Source organism: Podarcis raffonei, chromosome 16 (assembly GCF_027172205.1).
Source record: "Podarcis raffonei isolate rPodRaf1 chromosome 16, rPodRaf1.pri, whole genome shotgun sequence".
Classification (NCBI taxonomy): domain Eukaryota; kingdom Metazoa; phylum Chordata; class Lepidosauria; order Squamata; family Lacertidae; genus Podarcis; species Podarcis raffonei.
In genome coordinates, this window is record NC_070617.1 from 40,524,293 (window position 1) to 40,542,064 (window position 17,772).

A 17,772-nucleotide genomic window follows, 5' to 3' on the forward strand; every position below is an offset into this window, starting at 1 on the left:
TCAAGTAGTCCGCTCTGGTGTAGCTGTTTTGCTTTTTTAAAACTAGCCAGCTTTTATTGGGGAGGAGAGAGCCAAGCTGCATCAGGACTTGGTCTATATAGTAGACGAAGCCCTAAATTGTAGAAAGTTTCTTGGGCCAAGTAGCAGTGAATCCTGCATAAGCAGACCTTTGCATACCACTTGCCTGGGCTCCTTTGCAGGAAGGCATAAGTTAGACATCTAATGAATTAACAGGTAACTTTATCTATTGTAAACCGCTTTGACATCACCAGATAGTAAGTGGTCTATAAATGGAAATACAGTAAGTCTGTAACTTGTGCATATTTAACTAGCACACTTTACACACTTGGCAAAATAAATAAAATAAATAAAAATAGGGTGGAAAAGGGGCAGACATCCATGAAAAAAAGACTTCGACAATTCCACATGCCATTGAACCAAATGTGTTTTGACTACACGCGATTTTGCCTTTAGGCACGATCCCCAGAATGTAACCCCTGTGTAAGTATTAATAACAATATACAAAATATTTTAACAATTGAAAGGCTTTTTCACAGCGTAGGAAAACAAACATTAAGAACCTTTGAAACCAAGGCTAAGCAGAAAATTGGCTTCTATAGCAACCTTCATGTGGCTTCTGGTTAAACTGGAACATAATTAGTTGCAGTTCTGCAAAACTGGGAGAAAGTTACTTGCAGTTGTGCAAAAATGAGAAATAAAATGACTTGCAATTTTGCAAACTTAGGTTTTATTTCCCAGTTTGGCAAAATCAAATATTTTTCTTAAAAAAAACAACCCAACAGTAGTCTAGCAATTAAAGCACTCTGCCTCCTCAAAAAGCTAACTCGTCCTTTTTTTATTTTGTGTATGTGTGTGTGATCCTTACATTACAGCCTATTGTAGAGAGTCTACTGGTTCCTCCTATGCAAATATATATAAGATAATAGTTTTGTTGTGCTTTATCATTCTTCTGAGCTAGTTGTCTTTCACTTTCGAGCTCATAGCAAGAGCCTCTGTACACTTTGTTGCTGGATGTTGCGGAAAGCAATTAATCAAAAGTCCAACTCAGCCCCATAAAGGAAAGGTTAGCCGAGAACTGGGTGGTGCCACTGAGAAGCAGTTAAATGAACTGCATGCCTGCCATTTCAAATGCTGCAGAAATGCCACTTAGTCCATTAACCCCTTGCTATGGTATTTTGGATGCATTTTAAATGGGTTCACTTTATAACCAGTGGCCTGCCAAGCTAAATCAGCAAACCAGCCATCTAGGGCAGCCTGCTGAGGTCTGGGCAAGTCTGCCAGAATTGAGAGGGAGAGGGTCTCACCCCCGATACACAGCTTGTGTGTTGTATTGGACTGGGTGGGATTCCTGCTATGGAGGGGCAAAGGGAACACAAAAACAACCATGCTGGTTCAGGCCAATGGCCACCTAGTCCACCACCCTCTTCTCACAGTGGCCCCTTGGAAGTCCAGTTGCTGGAAACTGTGGGAGGGGAGAAGGCTGCTCTTGGGTTCATGTTCTGCTTGCCGGCTTCCCACAGGCGTCTGGTTGGCCACTGGGAGAACAGGGCCGCTGGCCTGATCCAGCAGGCTACTCACAGGCAGGACCAGAACGCAAGACCACTCTCCTCACTTGCGATTCCCAACAACCGGTATACAGAGGCTTCCTGCTTCTGACAGTGGAGGTTCAACACAGGCATCATGGCTAGTGGCCACTGATAGCTTGAGAAGGAGGCAGCCTCATCTGCCTTCATCCTGTACAAAGGCTGAGGTGTAAGAGGCAAGCGCCTGTCCCCTCTGCTACAGACTGTGGATGCGACTTCACCCTGGGACTGCAACTGGCACCGTTTGTGCCACTTTGGCACCGGGCAAAGACTTACCTGTTTGCCTGGGTCTTTATTAGTGAGTCACTGCAATTTAAGAGCCACTGGGTCACTCTATGCATTTTCATTCTATATTAATGTGAAGAGATATGTTGCATTTTACGAGTGTGTATTTGGGATTGAAGTTGCTTTGGGTTTCTAAATTTGCATTGTACTCTGGCATTCCTTCTGATCAAAATGACACTGCAGTAAACCGATCAATCAGCCAGCACTGGGGGAAATCAGCTGGGGGATTAATGCCTTTGGCTAGGGAAACAAGCACCTCTTTGCCTTTTGCCTTTTAACAAGCGGCCTTGATTACTGCATTGACTTCGCCTTTACATTTGGGTAGTAGCAGGAGACCATTATCCCAAGACGCTGTTTTGCACCACTTTCATTATCTCAAAATTATAATGAGAATTATGTAACCAGGAGGAGCTGGAGGAGGAGCAGAAAGAAATAGTGGAATTAGAAATATCTCTGTTTCAGAGAGCTGGGGTATGGGGGTTGGCAGGGAAGAATTCCTTTTTCTCAAAAACTGGATGACAGACTTCAGGGTTCTAGTAAAAAAAATGCAGGGGGATAGTAGATCCGAGAAACTTGAGTTTCGCCAGTGGGAGCCAGATCCAAAACAGTGGCACAGGGAACGAAGCTCATTACAAAATGATGGCTCAGTGGCTGTGGTGCAGGGGTGAATGTTGACATGCAAGAGCTCATCGCGACAGCCGCAACTCCCCCACAAGAAGTGTCCAAAACTGCCTGCAGCTATGTTGATCCATTATTATATATTATATATTATGTGTGAGTGTATGTGTGCACACACACACAAAAACACAAAAGAGTCATCGACAATCTGGTGTCCTTTAGCTATCTCTGGACTACAATTTTTATCATCCCTGCCTATTGGCCAAGTTGGCTGGGGCTGATGGAAGATGGAGTACAACAGAAGTTTAGGAAAAGCCACTCCAGATGTGTGTGTGAAATAATCCAGTAGGTCCAAATTGTTTCCAGACCAGAACTGACAGAAGAACTGAGCCTTTCTTTTGCACTTAAATGTATGCAATTGCATACTGAGCTTGTTGCACACCCCTCCTCATCTGTTCCTCCAGTCAGAAAGCACCAGGCGAGTGGAGGCAAAAGTATAAAAAGGGCAGCGGAGACCCTTTGAGGCTGCTGGCAGTCTTTCGACAAACCTGTGGCCTGCTCCAATGATTTACAGGCCTGCACCAGCACCTTCGGTCAGCTGCACTTTTCCAGGGTTGCTTAATGCTTGACTTGAAGGCCAAGCGCATGCAGGTGGCATTGAGATGCCAGCTGCAAGCAGCTGTGCCAGGCTGGTTTGAGCTATTAGCTTTCATGCCAAAGCTTTTGAGAATGGGGGCAGAGAGATTAGAGTACAACTTTCTTTTGTCCATATCACAAGAAGAAACAAAACAAAGAAGTGTTTACCGTATTTTTCCCTCTATTACACACAGATTTTTTCTCCTAAAAAGTAAGGGGAAATGTCTGTGCGTGTTATTGAGCGAATGTGTGGTCCCTGGAGCTGACAAGCGCGAGTGAAGGCAAAAATCAGGCAAATATCAAATCGTCCGGAGAAGGGAGGAAAGGAGGGAGGAAGCTGCTGCTTTCCTGCATTCTGCCTCAGGGTCTTACTGCCCACCTGCTTCTGTTTCCTTACTGTGTTTGCTCAAACGGAACAAAGAGCAGAGAAAACCCCTCCCCTCCAGGCAAGCAGAGCGTCCTTCCTTCTAATTCCTCTCCGTGCGTCTGGGACTCGAAGGCAACATGCAGGTTGGGGGGGGGGGAGAGAGAGAGAGAGAGAGAGAGAGAGAGAGAGAGCTGGCTGGCTTGTGGGGGGGGGGACTTTTGCCTTCCTTTCCTCCCTCCGGTAAAACCCCTCTCCTGCATTCTTAGCCAGCTGCTTCTCTGCACACCCCTCTCCTTGTCGCTTCTATGTTTTTCCTTCCCTCCCTACTTAAAACGTGGTTCCAATCACGGATCCACATGGATCCTCAGGATCTTTGCATTGAGTCACCCCAAATTCACCATCAGATCACATAGCAATGATCTGATGCAAAAACAGGGCTGCAATGGTGCAAAAACATGGTTACAAAGCACGGATCCACATGGATCCTCAGGATCTTTGCATTGGGTCACCCCAAATTCACCATCAGATCACATAGCATGTCCATGGCTACAGCCTGCACCAAAAAAAATCATGCACCCACTGTTGCCTGGGGCTGCAATGGTGCAAAAACGTGGTTACAAAGCATGGATCCACATGGATCCTCAGGATCTTTGCATTGGGTCACCCCAAATTCACCATCAGATCACATAGCATGTCCATGGCTACAGCCTGCACCAAAAAAATCACGCACCCACTGTTGCCTGGGGCTGCAATGGTGCAAAAACGTGGTTACAAAGCACGGATCCACATGGATCCTCAGGATCTTTGCATTGGGTCACCCCAAATTCACCATCAGATCACATAGCATGTCCATGGCTACAGCCTGCACCAAAAAAATCACGCACCCACTGTTGCCTGGGGCTGCAATGGTGCAAAAACGTGGTTACAAAGCATGGATCCACATGGATCCTCAGGATCTTTGCATTGGGTCACCCCAAATTCACCATCAGATCACATAGCATGTCCATGGCTACAGCCTGCACCAAAAAAATCACGCACCCACTGTTGCCTGGGGCTGCAATGGTGCAAAAACGTGGTTACAAAGCATGGATCCACATGGATCCTCAGGATCTTTGCATTGGGCTACCCCAAACTCACCGTCAAATCACATGTCTGTGGCCGCAGCATGAAGCACAAAAATGATATATCCACTGTTTCATTCAGAATTTTTTTTTTCTTGTTTTCCTCCTCTAAAAACTATGTGCGTGTTATGGTCAGGTGCGTGTTATCGAGCGAAAAATACGGTACATCCCATTAATAACTGGAGTTTCATGAATAGCCATGATTCAAGCAGTACACTGGCCATGGTCCATTGGCAGGACCCCAGGAGAAAGGAATGGCTGTGTCCCTCGGGCCAGAGAGAGCATGGGTGGAGGAATGCAGAGAAGTGCAGCTCCAGGAGTTTTTCCAGACCAGGAGCAATGACATCACCTGCTGGGGTAGCCAGCATAAGTGCAGACAGTGTAAGTGCTGGACCCTGCCTGCCCTGGCAAGTGAATGAGGGGAAGGCTTTCAAGTCGGGATGACTAACCTGGGCCAGTTAACGTCAATGGGTCTAGACCTAGTAGAACTTTTGTAAGGAAAAGGAAGGCACATTCTTTCACCTCTGGTGGACGTGCCCGAAGATTAAGGCATTCTGGGAAATGATCTATAATGAACTGAAAAAGGTATTTAAATATACCTTCCCTAAGAAACCAGAGGCCTTTCTTTTGGGTATTGTCGGCCAAGGGGTGTTAAAGACGGATATAACTTTTTTTATGTATGCTACAACAGCAGCAAGAATACTCATTGCGAAGTACTGGAAGACACAAGATCTATCCACTCTGGAAGAATGGCAGATGAAGGTGATTGACTACATGGGCCTGGCAGAAATGACGAGCAGAATCCGAAACCAGGGAAGAGAAGCAGCGGAAGAAGAATGGAAAAAATTTAAGGACTATTTAAAGAAATATTACAAAATTAATGAAAGCTAAAATGATGTTGGACTAGAAAATAAATGGTTACTATTAGTAATGGATAAGATAAGGAGAATAAGGAAGATTAAACTAAAATTAAAATAAGGGAAGATTTGCTGAATAAATGATTAGAAATTGGAATACAGAAAAGGGAGGCATGAGGAAGTCGGAGAAGTAAGGTATAAGAAAATAAGATCTGAAATTGTACTTGTTTCTGTTTTTGTTTGTTTGTTTGTTGTGTTTATTGTATTGTATTGTTATGTTTTTGTTGTTATAAAAAAAAATTCTTTAATAGACGTAGTAGAACTCAGTTGGTACAAGTTCAGGGACACGGGTGGCACTGTGGGTTAAACCACAGAGCCTAGGGCTTGCCGATCAGAAGGTTGGCGGTTCGAATCCCTGCAATGGGGTGAGCTCGTGTTGCTCGGTCCCTGCTCCTGCCAACCTAGCAGTTCGAAAGCACGTCAAAGTGCAAGTAGATAAATAGGTACCGCTCCGACGGGAAGGTAAACGGCGTTTCTGTGCGCTGCTCTGGTTCACCAGAAGCATCTTAGTCATGCTGGCCACATGACCCGAAAGCTGTACGCCGGCTCCCTCGGCCAATAAAGCGAGATGAGCGCTGCAGCCCCAGAGTCGGCCACGACTGGACCTAATGGACAGGGGTCCCTTTACCCTTTACCTTTAACCTTTAACCCTCAATAAATAAAATAAAAACTACTCCAGGGTTATTTTGGAGCTAAATTGGGGTTGCCGGGGAGGGCGAGAACCAATTTGTACATCACACCTTGGGTTCGTTGAAAGGAGTGGCAAAATATTGTAATATTGTGCAGCTTTCCGGATCAAAAAAGACAGGATCTTCAGGTTTCTGCATGGCAGCCTGACAGCCATTGCCTTCAAGTAGGGATAAACAAAGATAAACAACAATACACTCTGTACTTCTAGTTCATGGCTGGTGCTAACACTATGCAATTATGTACAAAGAGTGTAGCTGCTGGAAGACTCAAATCTTCCCAGTGTGACACACTAGTTGGGAGTGTAAGGCTAGGGCCACATCCGCCCGGGCATGACTTCCCACAAAGAATTCTGGGAGCTATAGTTTGGTAAACATTGTAGGATATCCCTATTCCCCTCAAAGAGCTACAATTTCCAGAGTAGTTTAACAGCCAATCCCTCTTCTCAGGAACTTTGGTAATTGTAGATCTGTGAAGGGAATAAGGGGGTCTTATAACAATGTTCATCACCTTTAACAAGCTACAGCTCCCAGAATCCCTTGGGGGAGGCCGCAGCTGTTTCGCGGTGCTTTAAAGGTATGGTGGGAACACGGACTAGGATTAGAGGAGACCAGGCTCAGAGCAGAGTCCGCCTGGGAAGTTCCCTCCAGGACCCTGGGCCCATCGCGGCCTGATCTACATCACAGGATTTGCTGTGAGGGGGGAAACTGTGGGCAGAGGAGAACCATGCATGCAACCTTGAGGTCTTTGGAGGAAAAGGCAGACTATAGCATGCAAGCAATTATTTGCAGAATATATGCAATTAATTATTTGCAATGTTCTAAGTGGCTAATGATTCACAGACAGGTTGACTTCAAAGCAGCTGGTTGACCACAGCAGGTTAAAGTGACCGGACTTCCTCTGCAAAACACACACACACACACACACACACACACACACACACACAGGCTGGATGCTTTTCAAACCACACAGGGGAAATCCAGCATGATGCTTTTTTCACTGTGCCCAGGTTTATCAAGTGCAGCACTCTTCCTTAACCCAGATTAAACATTAAAACTAGGAGGGAGGGGATCTGGCTGATGTAGCTACAGCACCCTCACGCAACATTTGTTAACTACCATGTGGCAATATCTCCGCCCAGTGGCCAAGAGCTAAAGTGCTACTCCTAACGCTCCCAATCCTCTTCCACAGGAATGGGGAATTTGTGGGGGTCCCCTCCAGGCGTTTCTTGGACTCTAGCTCCCATCAGCCCTGGCCAAGGTAGACAGCAGTCAGGCACGATGGGAACTGGAGTGAAACACCACCGGAAGGCCAAGCACAGCAGTCCCCCACTTTGCCCCAACATTTTCACCAATGAAGATTCAGCAGGCACTTTCTGTATTAATGTTTAAATATTTGCTGAAAACTTTTCTATGCTGTCAGGGCTTATGCAGACCAATAAGAAAAAATATTCCTGTAATAAGTTGGCTGCTTGATATGCGATTTCAGTTTTTATGAGGTTTTGTATTGTATATATAATAATTGTATAGCACTTCCGCATCCCAAAACTGTGATTTATAAGCATTTCTATAAATAAATAAACAAATAAAAATTTCTCATCATTTATGAAATCTTACCCCCACCACACACGCAAAGACTGTTTTGACAGGCCAACACTAAAATGCTTCTCTCCCTCTTCCCCTCTTCACAACCCTGCATTGACACACTAAGAATGAAAGACCTTAATGAAAGACTCAGAGTACTTTAATTTTTCTCTTGAAAAAAGACACACATCTGGAATATTCTCTGTATACTATGGCATGGGAAATAGGATGAAATGGTGTTTGGCAACAGTTGTTAAAAACAGGTCCTTTCCAGTAGCAAAGCTGGGATAAGGTGGAAAGTCTTAGAAGTCTGAAACTGGAAACACTTTGGTGGTGGTGAGCTAAGTCAAGGATACTGTGCCACTCTGGTACCCAGAATAATCTTAAGATAAAGGCACTTTCCCTTCTGTCACCCCAAAATTAGCACCGTGTTGTTACAACCCTCAGCAACCCTGATGTGGAGAAGAACCGAGTGTTTCTTCTGTAATGCTGTGCGCATTGACAACCAAGTGTCGTTTGTGCGCGCATGAGCAAGGAAGGATGCATCATGTTTCCAGCTGGGTTTAAACATACAAAAATGACAAGAGCATTTAATTGCTTGTGGAGTGCAAGGAGTTGTGCTTAGGATAAAATCAGAGGGAGACTCTGACATCTTGCCTATGTAGCTTCCACAGATGCAAATTCCACCCTGCTCTCCAAACCCACCCAATTTTAATTCTTACATGCAACTTTTGGTAGGTTGTAATGGGAAGGTGGTGCTGTGGGAGTGAAGGCACTAAAATCTCAGGGCATGGAGATAACAACCTTTACTTTTTCAAAAGGGTCAGCTTTCTGGAAAGCTACTGTAGTGTAAGAAGAGGAGAACCACGTGCACCTATCACTCTTCCAGAGTCAGTGCAAATACACCTGAGTTTGCTCTGCTGGGCCCACACCCAGGCCACGTATACTGCTAATCGCTCATTAAGGATCCTTGGCAAAGAGGAACAGAGGTATCAAGTATCAGGAAAAATGCTGGAGTGAACTGTGTTTATGTCCTTTTGCAGAAGAGGGGTAGTTTCCGAATTCTGAATTTGGTGGTTTGGTAGATTTGGCACCTGTGGAGTCTTCGCTCGAGCATCTCTCTGAAAGGAGCAAGAAAAGTCTAGTTAGAACCTGGACTGTCAGAAAGGAGAGTTTGCATATGCTTCAGTTGGGCTGATCCTGGTGTGGAGAGTCGGCTTACAGTGGAACCTCAGTTCCCAAGCGCCTCCGTTATCATACATTTCAGCTCCCAAATGCCAAAAACCCAGAAGTAAATGCTTCTGTTTTCAAACGTTTTTCGGAACCTGAATGTGCAACGCGGCTTCTGCTGAGTGCAAGAAGCTATTACAACCAATGGGAAGCCGCACCTTGGTTTTTGAACATTTCGGAAGCCGAATGGGCTTCCAGAACAGATTTCATTTGAGAACCGAGGCACCACTGTACCACATCCATTGCAGAAAGTGAACATTTTACCAGAACACACCTCCACACAGCAGGAATCTGGCCTGCTTCACATGCAACACTAACAGCACAGCTAGCTAAGTGTTCGTGTGCAAGAGCCTCAGGCTTGTGCCCTTTCTGTTTCTCTTCAGTGTGGCAATGAGCTGTCACTTCCATTTTAAACAAACCATAGTTTAGTGTTGTGTCCAGACACTGTGATTAATTTTAATTCTGTTTTTTAAAAACAAAACAACATGCCAGCTTCAAAGACTACAGTTTTGAAATTTGCTTGTTTCAGATGTTCTGAACTACAATTCCAATCATGCCTAGTCAGCATAGCCAGTAGTATGAGATGATAGGAGTTGTCATCCAAAAATTCTGTAGGGCACCAGGGTGATAAAGGCTGAAGTAAGCCACAGCTGACTAGCCTTGGCTTGCCCAGGTTTGGACATAATGCTAAGCTGCAGCTAAACACAGAAGTGAAAGCTTCCAGTTTCCACCTAGCCATGCTGGAAAAGGAGAAAGGGGAAGGGTAGCCAAGCCTGAGCCCCAGTCACTACACCATAGTCCAGTGTTACATCCAAACACAGCCTCAATCTTTTACCACACTGAGGTGACTGAAGTTTCCCCTCACATTACCAACCTTTACCACACAATTTCCATCTGTGTAAGAATATGCAAACTGCACAAATATCTAAAGCTCACATTACCTTCACACCTACAGCAGCTGGTCAGAGTAAACCAACAGCTTTATCTGTTTCGCTGTCTTATATTTCATATTTCCAATAACGCTAGAATTTAAATAAAGCCAAAAGGCAGTAATTCCGGACAGACCAAGAGTAGGCAACTTCTTAGCACAATACATACCTGATAAGATTCACCATTGTAAGATAATGGACCTTGTTTAGATGGCATTAAAAAACTACAACATTGAGGCAAATTCCTGGAGAAGAAATCTTAGCAAGGCTGTTGGTAACTAAAACAAAAACCCATGTTGGGATGCTGAAAGCTCCCAAACATCAGAAGCTGTGTGTAGATAGTTTCAAAAGACACCTTCAAAAACAATGTGGACTAGGATGTCTGATCCAGAATGTATTTCTTACATTGGAATTATAGCAAAGAGTTAATTCCCCAAATCCCAAGCAGGCCTTCATAAACTTGGATCCAGCTTTATCATCATCATTATTATTTTCAAGAAAAATGAGGTGAGCAATAGCAGGGTATGGGGTGCTGGAGGAAGGGGGTCCCAGGAGGCTGTTGTGAGCAAGAGGGATTACCTGGGTGGAACTCAAGGTGCCCACTGTTGCGCCTACATCATTTTAAAAGCACCCAACCACTAAAGCAGCCGTTTAAAACCAAGAAGGTTTTAAACAGAATGAAGATACTTTGGTTTTACAATGGTTGACATTACCTTTTATTGCCATGTATCCACCTATAGTTTCGCTTCCTTCCGAGCAGCTGAGTTGATGTTTTTTTCTTTGGAGATGGGATCGGTCCCTTTAGGTCCTGACCCCTTATTACTACTCCAAAATAAAAAGAGCTTTCCCTAGAAAACAATCAGTCTGGTTTAAACAGTGTTTTTATGCTCTACTACTAGGTCTGTTTGGTTATTTATCTGAAGAAAGGAGAAGATTATCATTGAAGTGAGGGATGATTTTGTTTTTTAAAAAATAATAATTTCATCTGAAGAATAAGATCAAAGTAATCACTGGAACTAATTTATGGAGTCTAATTTATTCAATGTTTGGTAGAAAAGGTTTGGTTTTCTAGATACAAGATGATTTCCATCTTAGATTTATTAAGAGATGTCAAGTGTTATTTAGGTGTTTTTTTTAAAGTTGGTTCTCAAGCCAGATTCAAAAATGGTTTGTTCACATCTCTCTCTCTCTTGTTTTTTTAAAGAAATGCTTTAAAAACTCAAATCTTCTCCCTTTGGAAATTTAAGGCAAGAGTTATAAGTCTGAAAGCTTCCCCTATGAGTTATACACACCCACACACACACCCTGTATGTTATTTTAGTTCACGGGGGGCTTTTCAATCTGTCTGTCCACACAACCAGCTTACAAGGGAGGCCACTATTATAGACTGCCAGCCCAACGGCGAGAGAGAGAGAAAGAGAGACAGAACTTGGCCATGCATCACGGCTGGCTCAGGCATTTGCACGTCTTGGGGTCCAGGCAAAGTGTTTGGCTCTACTTGTCCCTCTGCCACTTTCACTTTGCTCAGATTTCCCAATGGGGCAAGAAGCAGCGAGAGAGAGATTCTCTGTTTGCATGCCCGGCTTTTTCAGGATAAGGCTTCCCATCTAGGGGGCTCTTACCTGTGGGCCCCGATACTTATAGCCAGGGCCGGATCCAGGATTAGAAAATTTTGTGGCAGACTGGGTCCGCATCTCAGTGGGCCCATCTTTCAATGTCTGTTGAGAGAATGAAGATTTCACGCGAACACCATTCTCAACTGGCTTGAGTGAGATTAGAGCTTCATTTAATTACTATAATCATATTTTTCACTTGATAATCCAGGCTACGAATCACAGATAGCTGTGCAATTGAGTTGGAAGGAATTCTTATTGTTTAAAACAAAGTGGGCTTTAAGGAATCAGGATTCAACCTTCTTATACTTTTATGCCCAACAGTGGCAGCATCTCAGAAGAACTTCAGCTGATAAAAAAAAAAATCATGCTTAAAGGTTTAATGAATATTAAAATGATCAGCTAAGGAAATCAAGGAATGTACTCTAGTTGGAGCTGCAAGTTGGAGCTGCAAGGCTACTTAACAGCCATTAATGAGCAAACTACCAGTGCTATGCCTTCATAGGGGAATTTCGTTCATTGAATCAGTATTGCACAAGACCAAACTGGACACATTATTCACAAATTAGCTAATGTATGACTTTTTAAAATGTAATAGCAGTGGGGTGGGGAGGAAGACAGAAAAACTCTAAATTTAGAGTGTAGTCAGGACAGCAGAACATTTGATAACTTTCTTGATCAGCAACCAGTAACTGTTATTACTACTGGAAGGAGGAAAGAAACTGGCTGATTTGTGAACAACAGCAACATCATATGGGTAGAAGATGGGTCCTGGAAGATGGATCTTGGTACATGAGGCCACCAGCTTGCTGAAGCTAAGTGCTAAGTAGGTTTGGATCTGGTCAGTGCCTGGGATGGGTGCCACCTGGAAATTGCATTTATGCTGCCTTTGATCACATGTTGGAAGAAAGGTGCGAGATAAATGTCAACTAAATATTGTTGAACTTAAGAAGCCCCTTCAGCCCCCGGCCAACATGGCCAATGGCCAGATGAGATGTGAGCTGTGGTCCTGCAACTGCTGACAAGCCCAGATTCCCAACCCTGTAAAGAACTATAGTTTGGTCCAAACTTCTATGTCTACTCATCCCTCATCTCTTCACATCAAGGATGACGTGCATCTAATGGGCCAGCATTTCCCCAAATTTTCAGGGCGGGGAAAGGGGAGCTGTGCTTGCTGGGGTTGATGGGCATTGGGGTCAACAACATCTGGAGGATGCACTTGTATACCCTATACCCGTAGATCTCAGGGTGGTTCACAACATAAAATTAGAATATAAAAAACACAAAATATGGTGTTTTGGATAAGGAATTTGTCAGAAGAGTGAGGGCTGGTGATAAATATAGGGGAAATCCCAGTGTCTTCAAGAGAGCATGTGATTTAGGAATTGCTGAAATTGGCCATTTCTGACCCCAAGCCAATCATATGTATGATTAACACACCACTTTTCAAAAACTGCCAGTTTACACATTCAGCTGCCTTTTGTCGAAGACACAGTAATCAAGTGATCTATGCCTGCATGAAGCTACTCAGAGTTTGTACACCCACCAAGTAGTTATTTGGAACCAAATTAAGTGTTTTATTCATGAAAAGAGAAGTGGGGGTTGGGGGCAGGTGGAGAGAAATTATCCCCCCCCCCCGGCTGCCTGGAAACCCTTCTCCCTGCAAAAAAGGCACACTGCACATGACCAGTCTGACTGGTCTCAGTATAGTCTCTGACCCAAGAATTGAGCACCCTGCTTGTTTCAATAACTCTTCATTCCTCCCCCTACAAAGTTCAGCCTTTTTCATTCTGTTTTTGACTTTTTTCCCATTCCTGCCTGAAAGTATTTGGGCAGGCAACCTAGGGACCTGCTGCTTAAGAGAAACAAGAGCACACAAACACATCAAAATCCCAACTCTGATCCTGAGCTGAAATCCTCACCACCACTTCTTGATCTTAAACAAGGAACATATCTACCCATATATTCCCTGTTCTGACTTCAGAGGCTGCCAAACATTGGAGGCAACAAAGGGGAAAGACTACAGCACCCGAGAGACTGAACCTGGATCACTGAGCTATACACCTTTCCTCCGAGTAGTCCTTCCCTATTGCAGCAAGCCAGGCTTCCAGCACTGGTCAGGTGGTGGCAGAGTCTGCCAAATTTGATCCTACAGGCCATGCCAGACCTCACCAGAACCCATGGAGGGAGAATGGATGGGAACGCCCAAAGTCATCAGCTGTACTTGAGGGTCGATTTTTAAAAATTCCACTAGGAGAACCCTTATGTCCCTGTGGAGATGGCAGTCTTGAATCAATAGCTCATGTGCTTCTGGTTTGCATTCTTTATAAAGATCTGAGGAGTGAGGTTATTACCCCTCTACTACTATCCATACCAGATTGCTCAACCTTTGCTACTGTGTCTTTTCCCCCAGCAGATCAAGAAAACCAGGTGACAGCAAAAACCACAATTTTTTTAGCAGGGGCAGTTAAAATAATTTTATTACTTCTTAACATTCCTCAGTTGTTGTTTTTTCCTCACATTCAATCCTAGAGTAATTCCCTAAATTGGTGAAAACTGGGTAAGATTAAATTAATACAGTTCTGAAGTTTATTTCAGTCGGTAGAACATGAGGCTCTTAATCTCGGGGTCGTGGGTTTGAGCCCCACATTGGGCCAAAAGGTTCCTGCGTTGCAGGGGTGGACTAGATGGCCCTCAGAGTCCCTTTCGATTCTGTGATTCTAACACACTTTTCAACTTCCGAGGAGCATGACCAACTTCAAAGCAAACCTAATGAATAGTAGATACAATGCTATCAATTTAAATGGTTTTAAGAGTCGTGTCAGAAGAGGTTGCTTAAGCTTGCCTCCTGCAACATTTTGCAACAAAGGGATTTGCAACTGAACAGACGTAAGTCAATTATACAAAGCGGCACAGAGCAGACAGGAGAGGCTCCTTCAGGCAGCTTCAAAGAATGGGGGAGGGGCAAGAACAACTTCCTTTCTAACTAGGGGCTACTTTTAAAATGAAGCTGCATTTTAAATCGCACTTTAACCTGTATTTTAAATTGGTCCCCCCCCCATTATGTTTTTACTGTAATTTTACTGGTGTTAGCTGCCCTGAGCCCAGCTCTGGCCGGGGAGGGCGGGGTATAAATATGTTGTTGTTGTTGTTGTTGTTTGTTGTTACTACTAGCTCCCCAACCCCCTGGTCACCTCAAATAGAGATTGCAATTATTTTTAATGCCACACATGAAAAGGATTCCAAAAGGAAATCCTAGGAATGCTGAACTCAACTCAACTGGTAACTGATTTCTCTCATGGCTGTGAACATTTGCAAGCTTTTGAAGGGACAGGTTTTTCCTGTTTTCAAAAACAGGAAAATAATTTCTTGTAGCACAGGGTGAGAAAATATACTTGCTTACTAATAGGAATCCCATTTGTTGTAAAATTACTCAGTCCGCCATCGCAAGCAGCTAATTTAGTAGCCCCTCTCTTGGTCTTCCCCAATGTGGGAATGTTTTGGATGGCAACTACCATCAGCCCCAGCCAGCGTGGCCAAAGGTCAGGGAAGGGGCATCTGGAGGGCACCAGGTTGGAGAAAGCTGTCCTACTCCAATAGCCCGTTAACATACTTGTTTGGGTTATCTTCAAAACTCACAGCCAAAATCACTGGAGCACCTTCCAAACAAACTGACGGTTGCCCAGAGTCCACTTCGTCCCATGCACCTGATGGAACATCTAGCGCACACCTATAACCCTTTAGCAGCAAGAACTCACATCACTGGTCATCCATCTTTCAACGCTAACAATGTAGCACCACCAACCTTGGCATGGTGACCAGGAGATTTGCAGAGCACCTTTAATCAGGGGTGGGGAGCCAGTGGCCCTCCAGAAGTCATAGAATAATAGAATTGTAAAGTTGGGGTCCTGAGGGTCATCTAGTCCAACCCCTTCAGCCCCAGCAAGCATTGCCAATAACCAGGGGTGGTGGGAGTTATGGTTTGGAAACATTGGGTTCTCTGCCCCTGCTTAAAACATTGCCAGTGAAGAAGGCACCAGTGGGAAAACTCATAGCCACGACACCCTACTGATTTGGTAACTATTTTGGTGCAGCACAAAATTCCAAGTCACATTCTAAACAAAGTCACTCAAACTTTGCCCCCTCCCGCGCACTTTAAAAAAGTGTGGATGTGCATGATGTGCGAAATCCAGGAAGTGAAGTGTCTTGTCAAAAGATCCTTGGAAATGCCTTTTCAAGTCATGGCGTGCACAAGCCTTTTGACAAATCACTTCAATGCAGATAGGGATTAAAAACTGATAGGTAGGATAAAGACTTCAGGCATTTCCTTTAATTTAATTTAATTTTTTTTTAATACTGCAGATTTCAACTGCAGAATTCTGGGCTGAAATGTGTGGTTCTATACCTCCCTTCTCCAGCCTCTAAAAAGTTGAGATCTCATTACTGCCTGTCTAGTGTCATTATATAGTTTAGTCACAAGGTATGTATTTGGGTGGAATCAGCAGTATCCGGGGTCTGTGCTTCCTGGTTGGAAAGCGAATAAAGTTCTTTTCAAACATCTCCCTCTAAGCCTTCCACAACAACTACCGGTACTTTCTGTTTCTTTGCCATTCATTTCATTTTTAAAAGCAAAGCTTTCAATATACAGCTGAACTTCAAGAGTGACAGAATCACATCAGACAGCTGTTCAAGGAATGTACCACCTTCGGCAGCCGGTGCGGAAATAGCATCCTTGAATGCACACCATGTTAAATACAAGAAACCTCCCAACTTGTAGAAAACTAGGTTTTTTGTGGGGGGGGTGTAAATATGACTTTTTCTTCTTCTTGCCATTCTACTTCCCATATTGGAAATGGGAATGAAAGCATGCCACCCCCTTAGATTGCCAGCTCAGTTGGTGGTGCAAATCCATCAAGAGTCACACCATGGAGTTGTTGCAGATCGTACAGCCTGGCTCTGAGTTTTGGCCTTCCATTATAAAATCTGAGAGGATAAAAAGGAAAGCCAAAACCTGCATTCTGAAACAAATATTAATTTTCCAGTTTGAAAGCAAGTCAATCATGGGATTTAAGGAGTAAAGATTTAAGGGGTTCAGTTTTGATTTGATTTATTATTTTATTGATGTTGTAATTATGCACCAATTTGGATTTTTGTCATAAACAGCTTAGTGCATATTTACATGGAAAAGTGAAATAATAATTTACATAATTCAATCGATAATAATGATGTCGTTTTATTCCTACCTTGCTCCTGAGCCCAAGAAGAGTTGCAGTCACAAGCAGTAAACCTCCCAGGGCGACCAGGATATACTGAGCATAGTTCAGCACCGCAGGGATAGTCACCATAAAGGTACGGTACATTGTGAATACATCACCTTCGATCTCTCCGCTCTGCGCAAAATGAAGAAATGGGTGTCCATATTTTAAAATAAATAAGGTTATGAATAAACCTAATAACCAAAGATAAAGAGCATTAAAAATACTGATACATCAGGCTGCAAGCAGCATAAGGTTGGACTTGCGGCTCCAAAACATTACAAAAAATACTCATTTCCCCATGAACTTGTTTGGCTGGTTTATATGTATTATTTTGTAATGTTAGCTTAATCACAGTTACTATGGACCAATTTTTTTCAGTCTATTCATATACAGTAAGATATATACTCCCTCTACCCCCAGTTTTTAGATATTATAAACAACAGCAGTTATAAGGTTGAGCACTAGTTCTTGATCATTTTCCAGAATGGCATCTTTTAGATAACCAAGCAGAAATATTTTAGGTTCCTAGCGTATATGATTTCCTAACATATCAGAGATATTCGCCTGAACAAATTTCTAGAATACTTCTATTTGAGAAGAATTCCAAAAGATATATATGTATATGCTTTATTTGATCCACATATCCCAACATTTATCCAATCCTAATTTGTATATTAAATTCAATTTAAAAGGCATTACATACCATTGACAGAGGGTTTTAAAATAGTTCTCCTTTAGGTTTGCTGGAATTATATTAGAATGGAAATTGTCCCAAATAAAGTTCCATTGTTGCCTGGTTATTCTTTGATCCAAACCTCACACCCATGTTCTAACATATGTATCCTGGTTCTGATCCAAGTTCAACCAAAGTTAACAGAATCTTGCAGAAGTTTACAGAATTATGCTTTTATCCAAATGAGAGAT

At 43.4% G+C, this 17,772-nt stretch overlaps 1 protein-coding gene across 5 annotated transcripts in view; it reads right to left on the reverse strand.

Moving 5' to 3' along the window:
* Window positions 1-7,960: 7,960 nt before the first annotated feature.
* The window catches only part of SCARB1 (scavenger receptor class B member 1), a 45,883-nt gene continuing 36,071 nt past the window's right edge, over window positions 7,961-17,772 (reverse strand). The window contains exons 11-14 of one of the 5 annotated variants that reach the window (XM_053369227.1): window positions 16,834-16,980; window positions 11,600-11,695; window positions 10,691-10,825; window positions 8,831-8,939 (exon numbers count right to left, since the gene is read on the reverse strand). In XM_053369227.1, the coding sequence (XP_053225202.1) occupies window positions 10,712-10,825; window positions 11,600-11,695; window positions 16,834-16,980 (357 nt within the window). In that variant the 3' untranslated portion in view covers window positions 8,831-8,939; window positions 10,691-10,711. Of the gene's footprint in view, window positions 8,940-10,690; window positions 10,826-11,599; window positions 11,696-14,132; window positions 16,574-16,833; window positions 16,981-17,772 lie in introns of those variants that run through there. The other 4 variants (XM_053369226.1, XM_053369229.1, XM_053369228.1 and 1 more) reach the window with 4 other exon arrangements.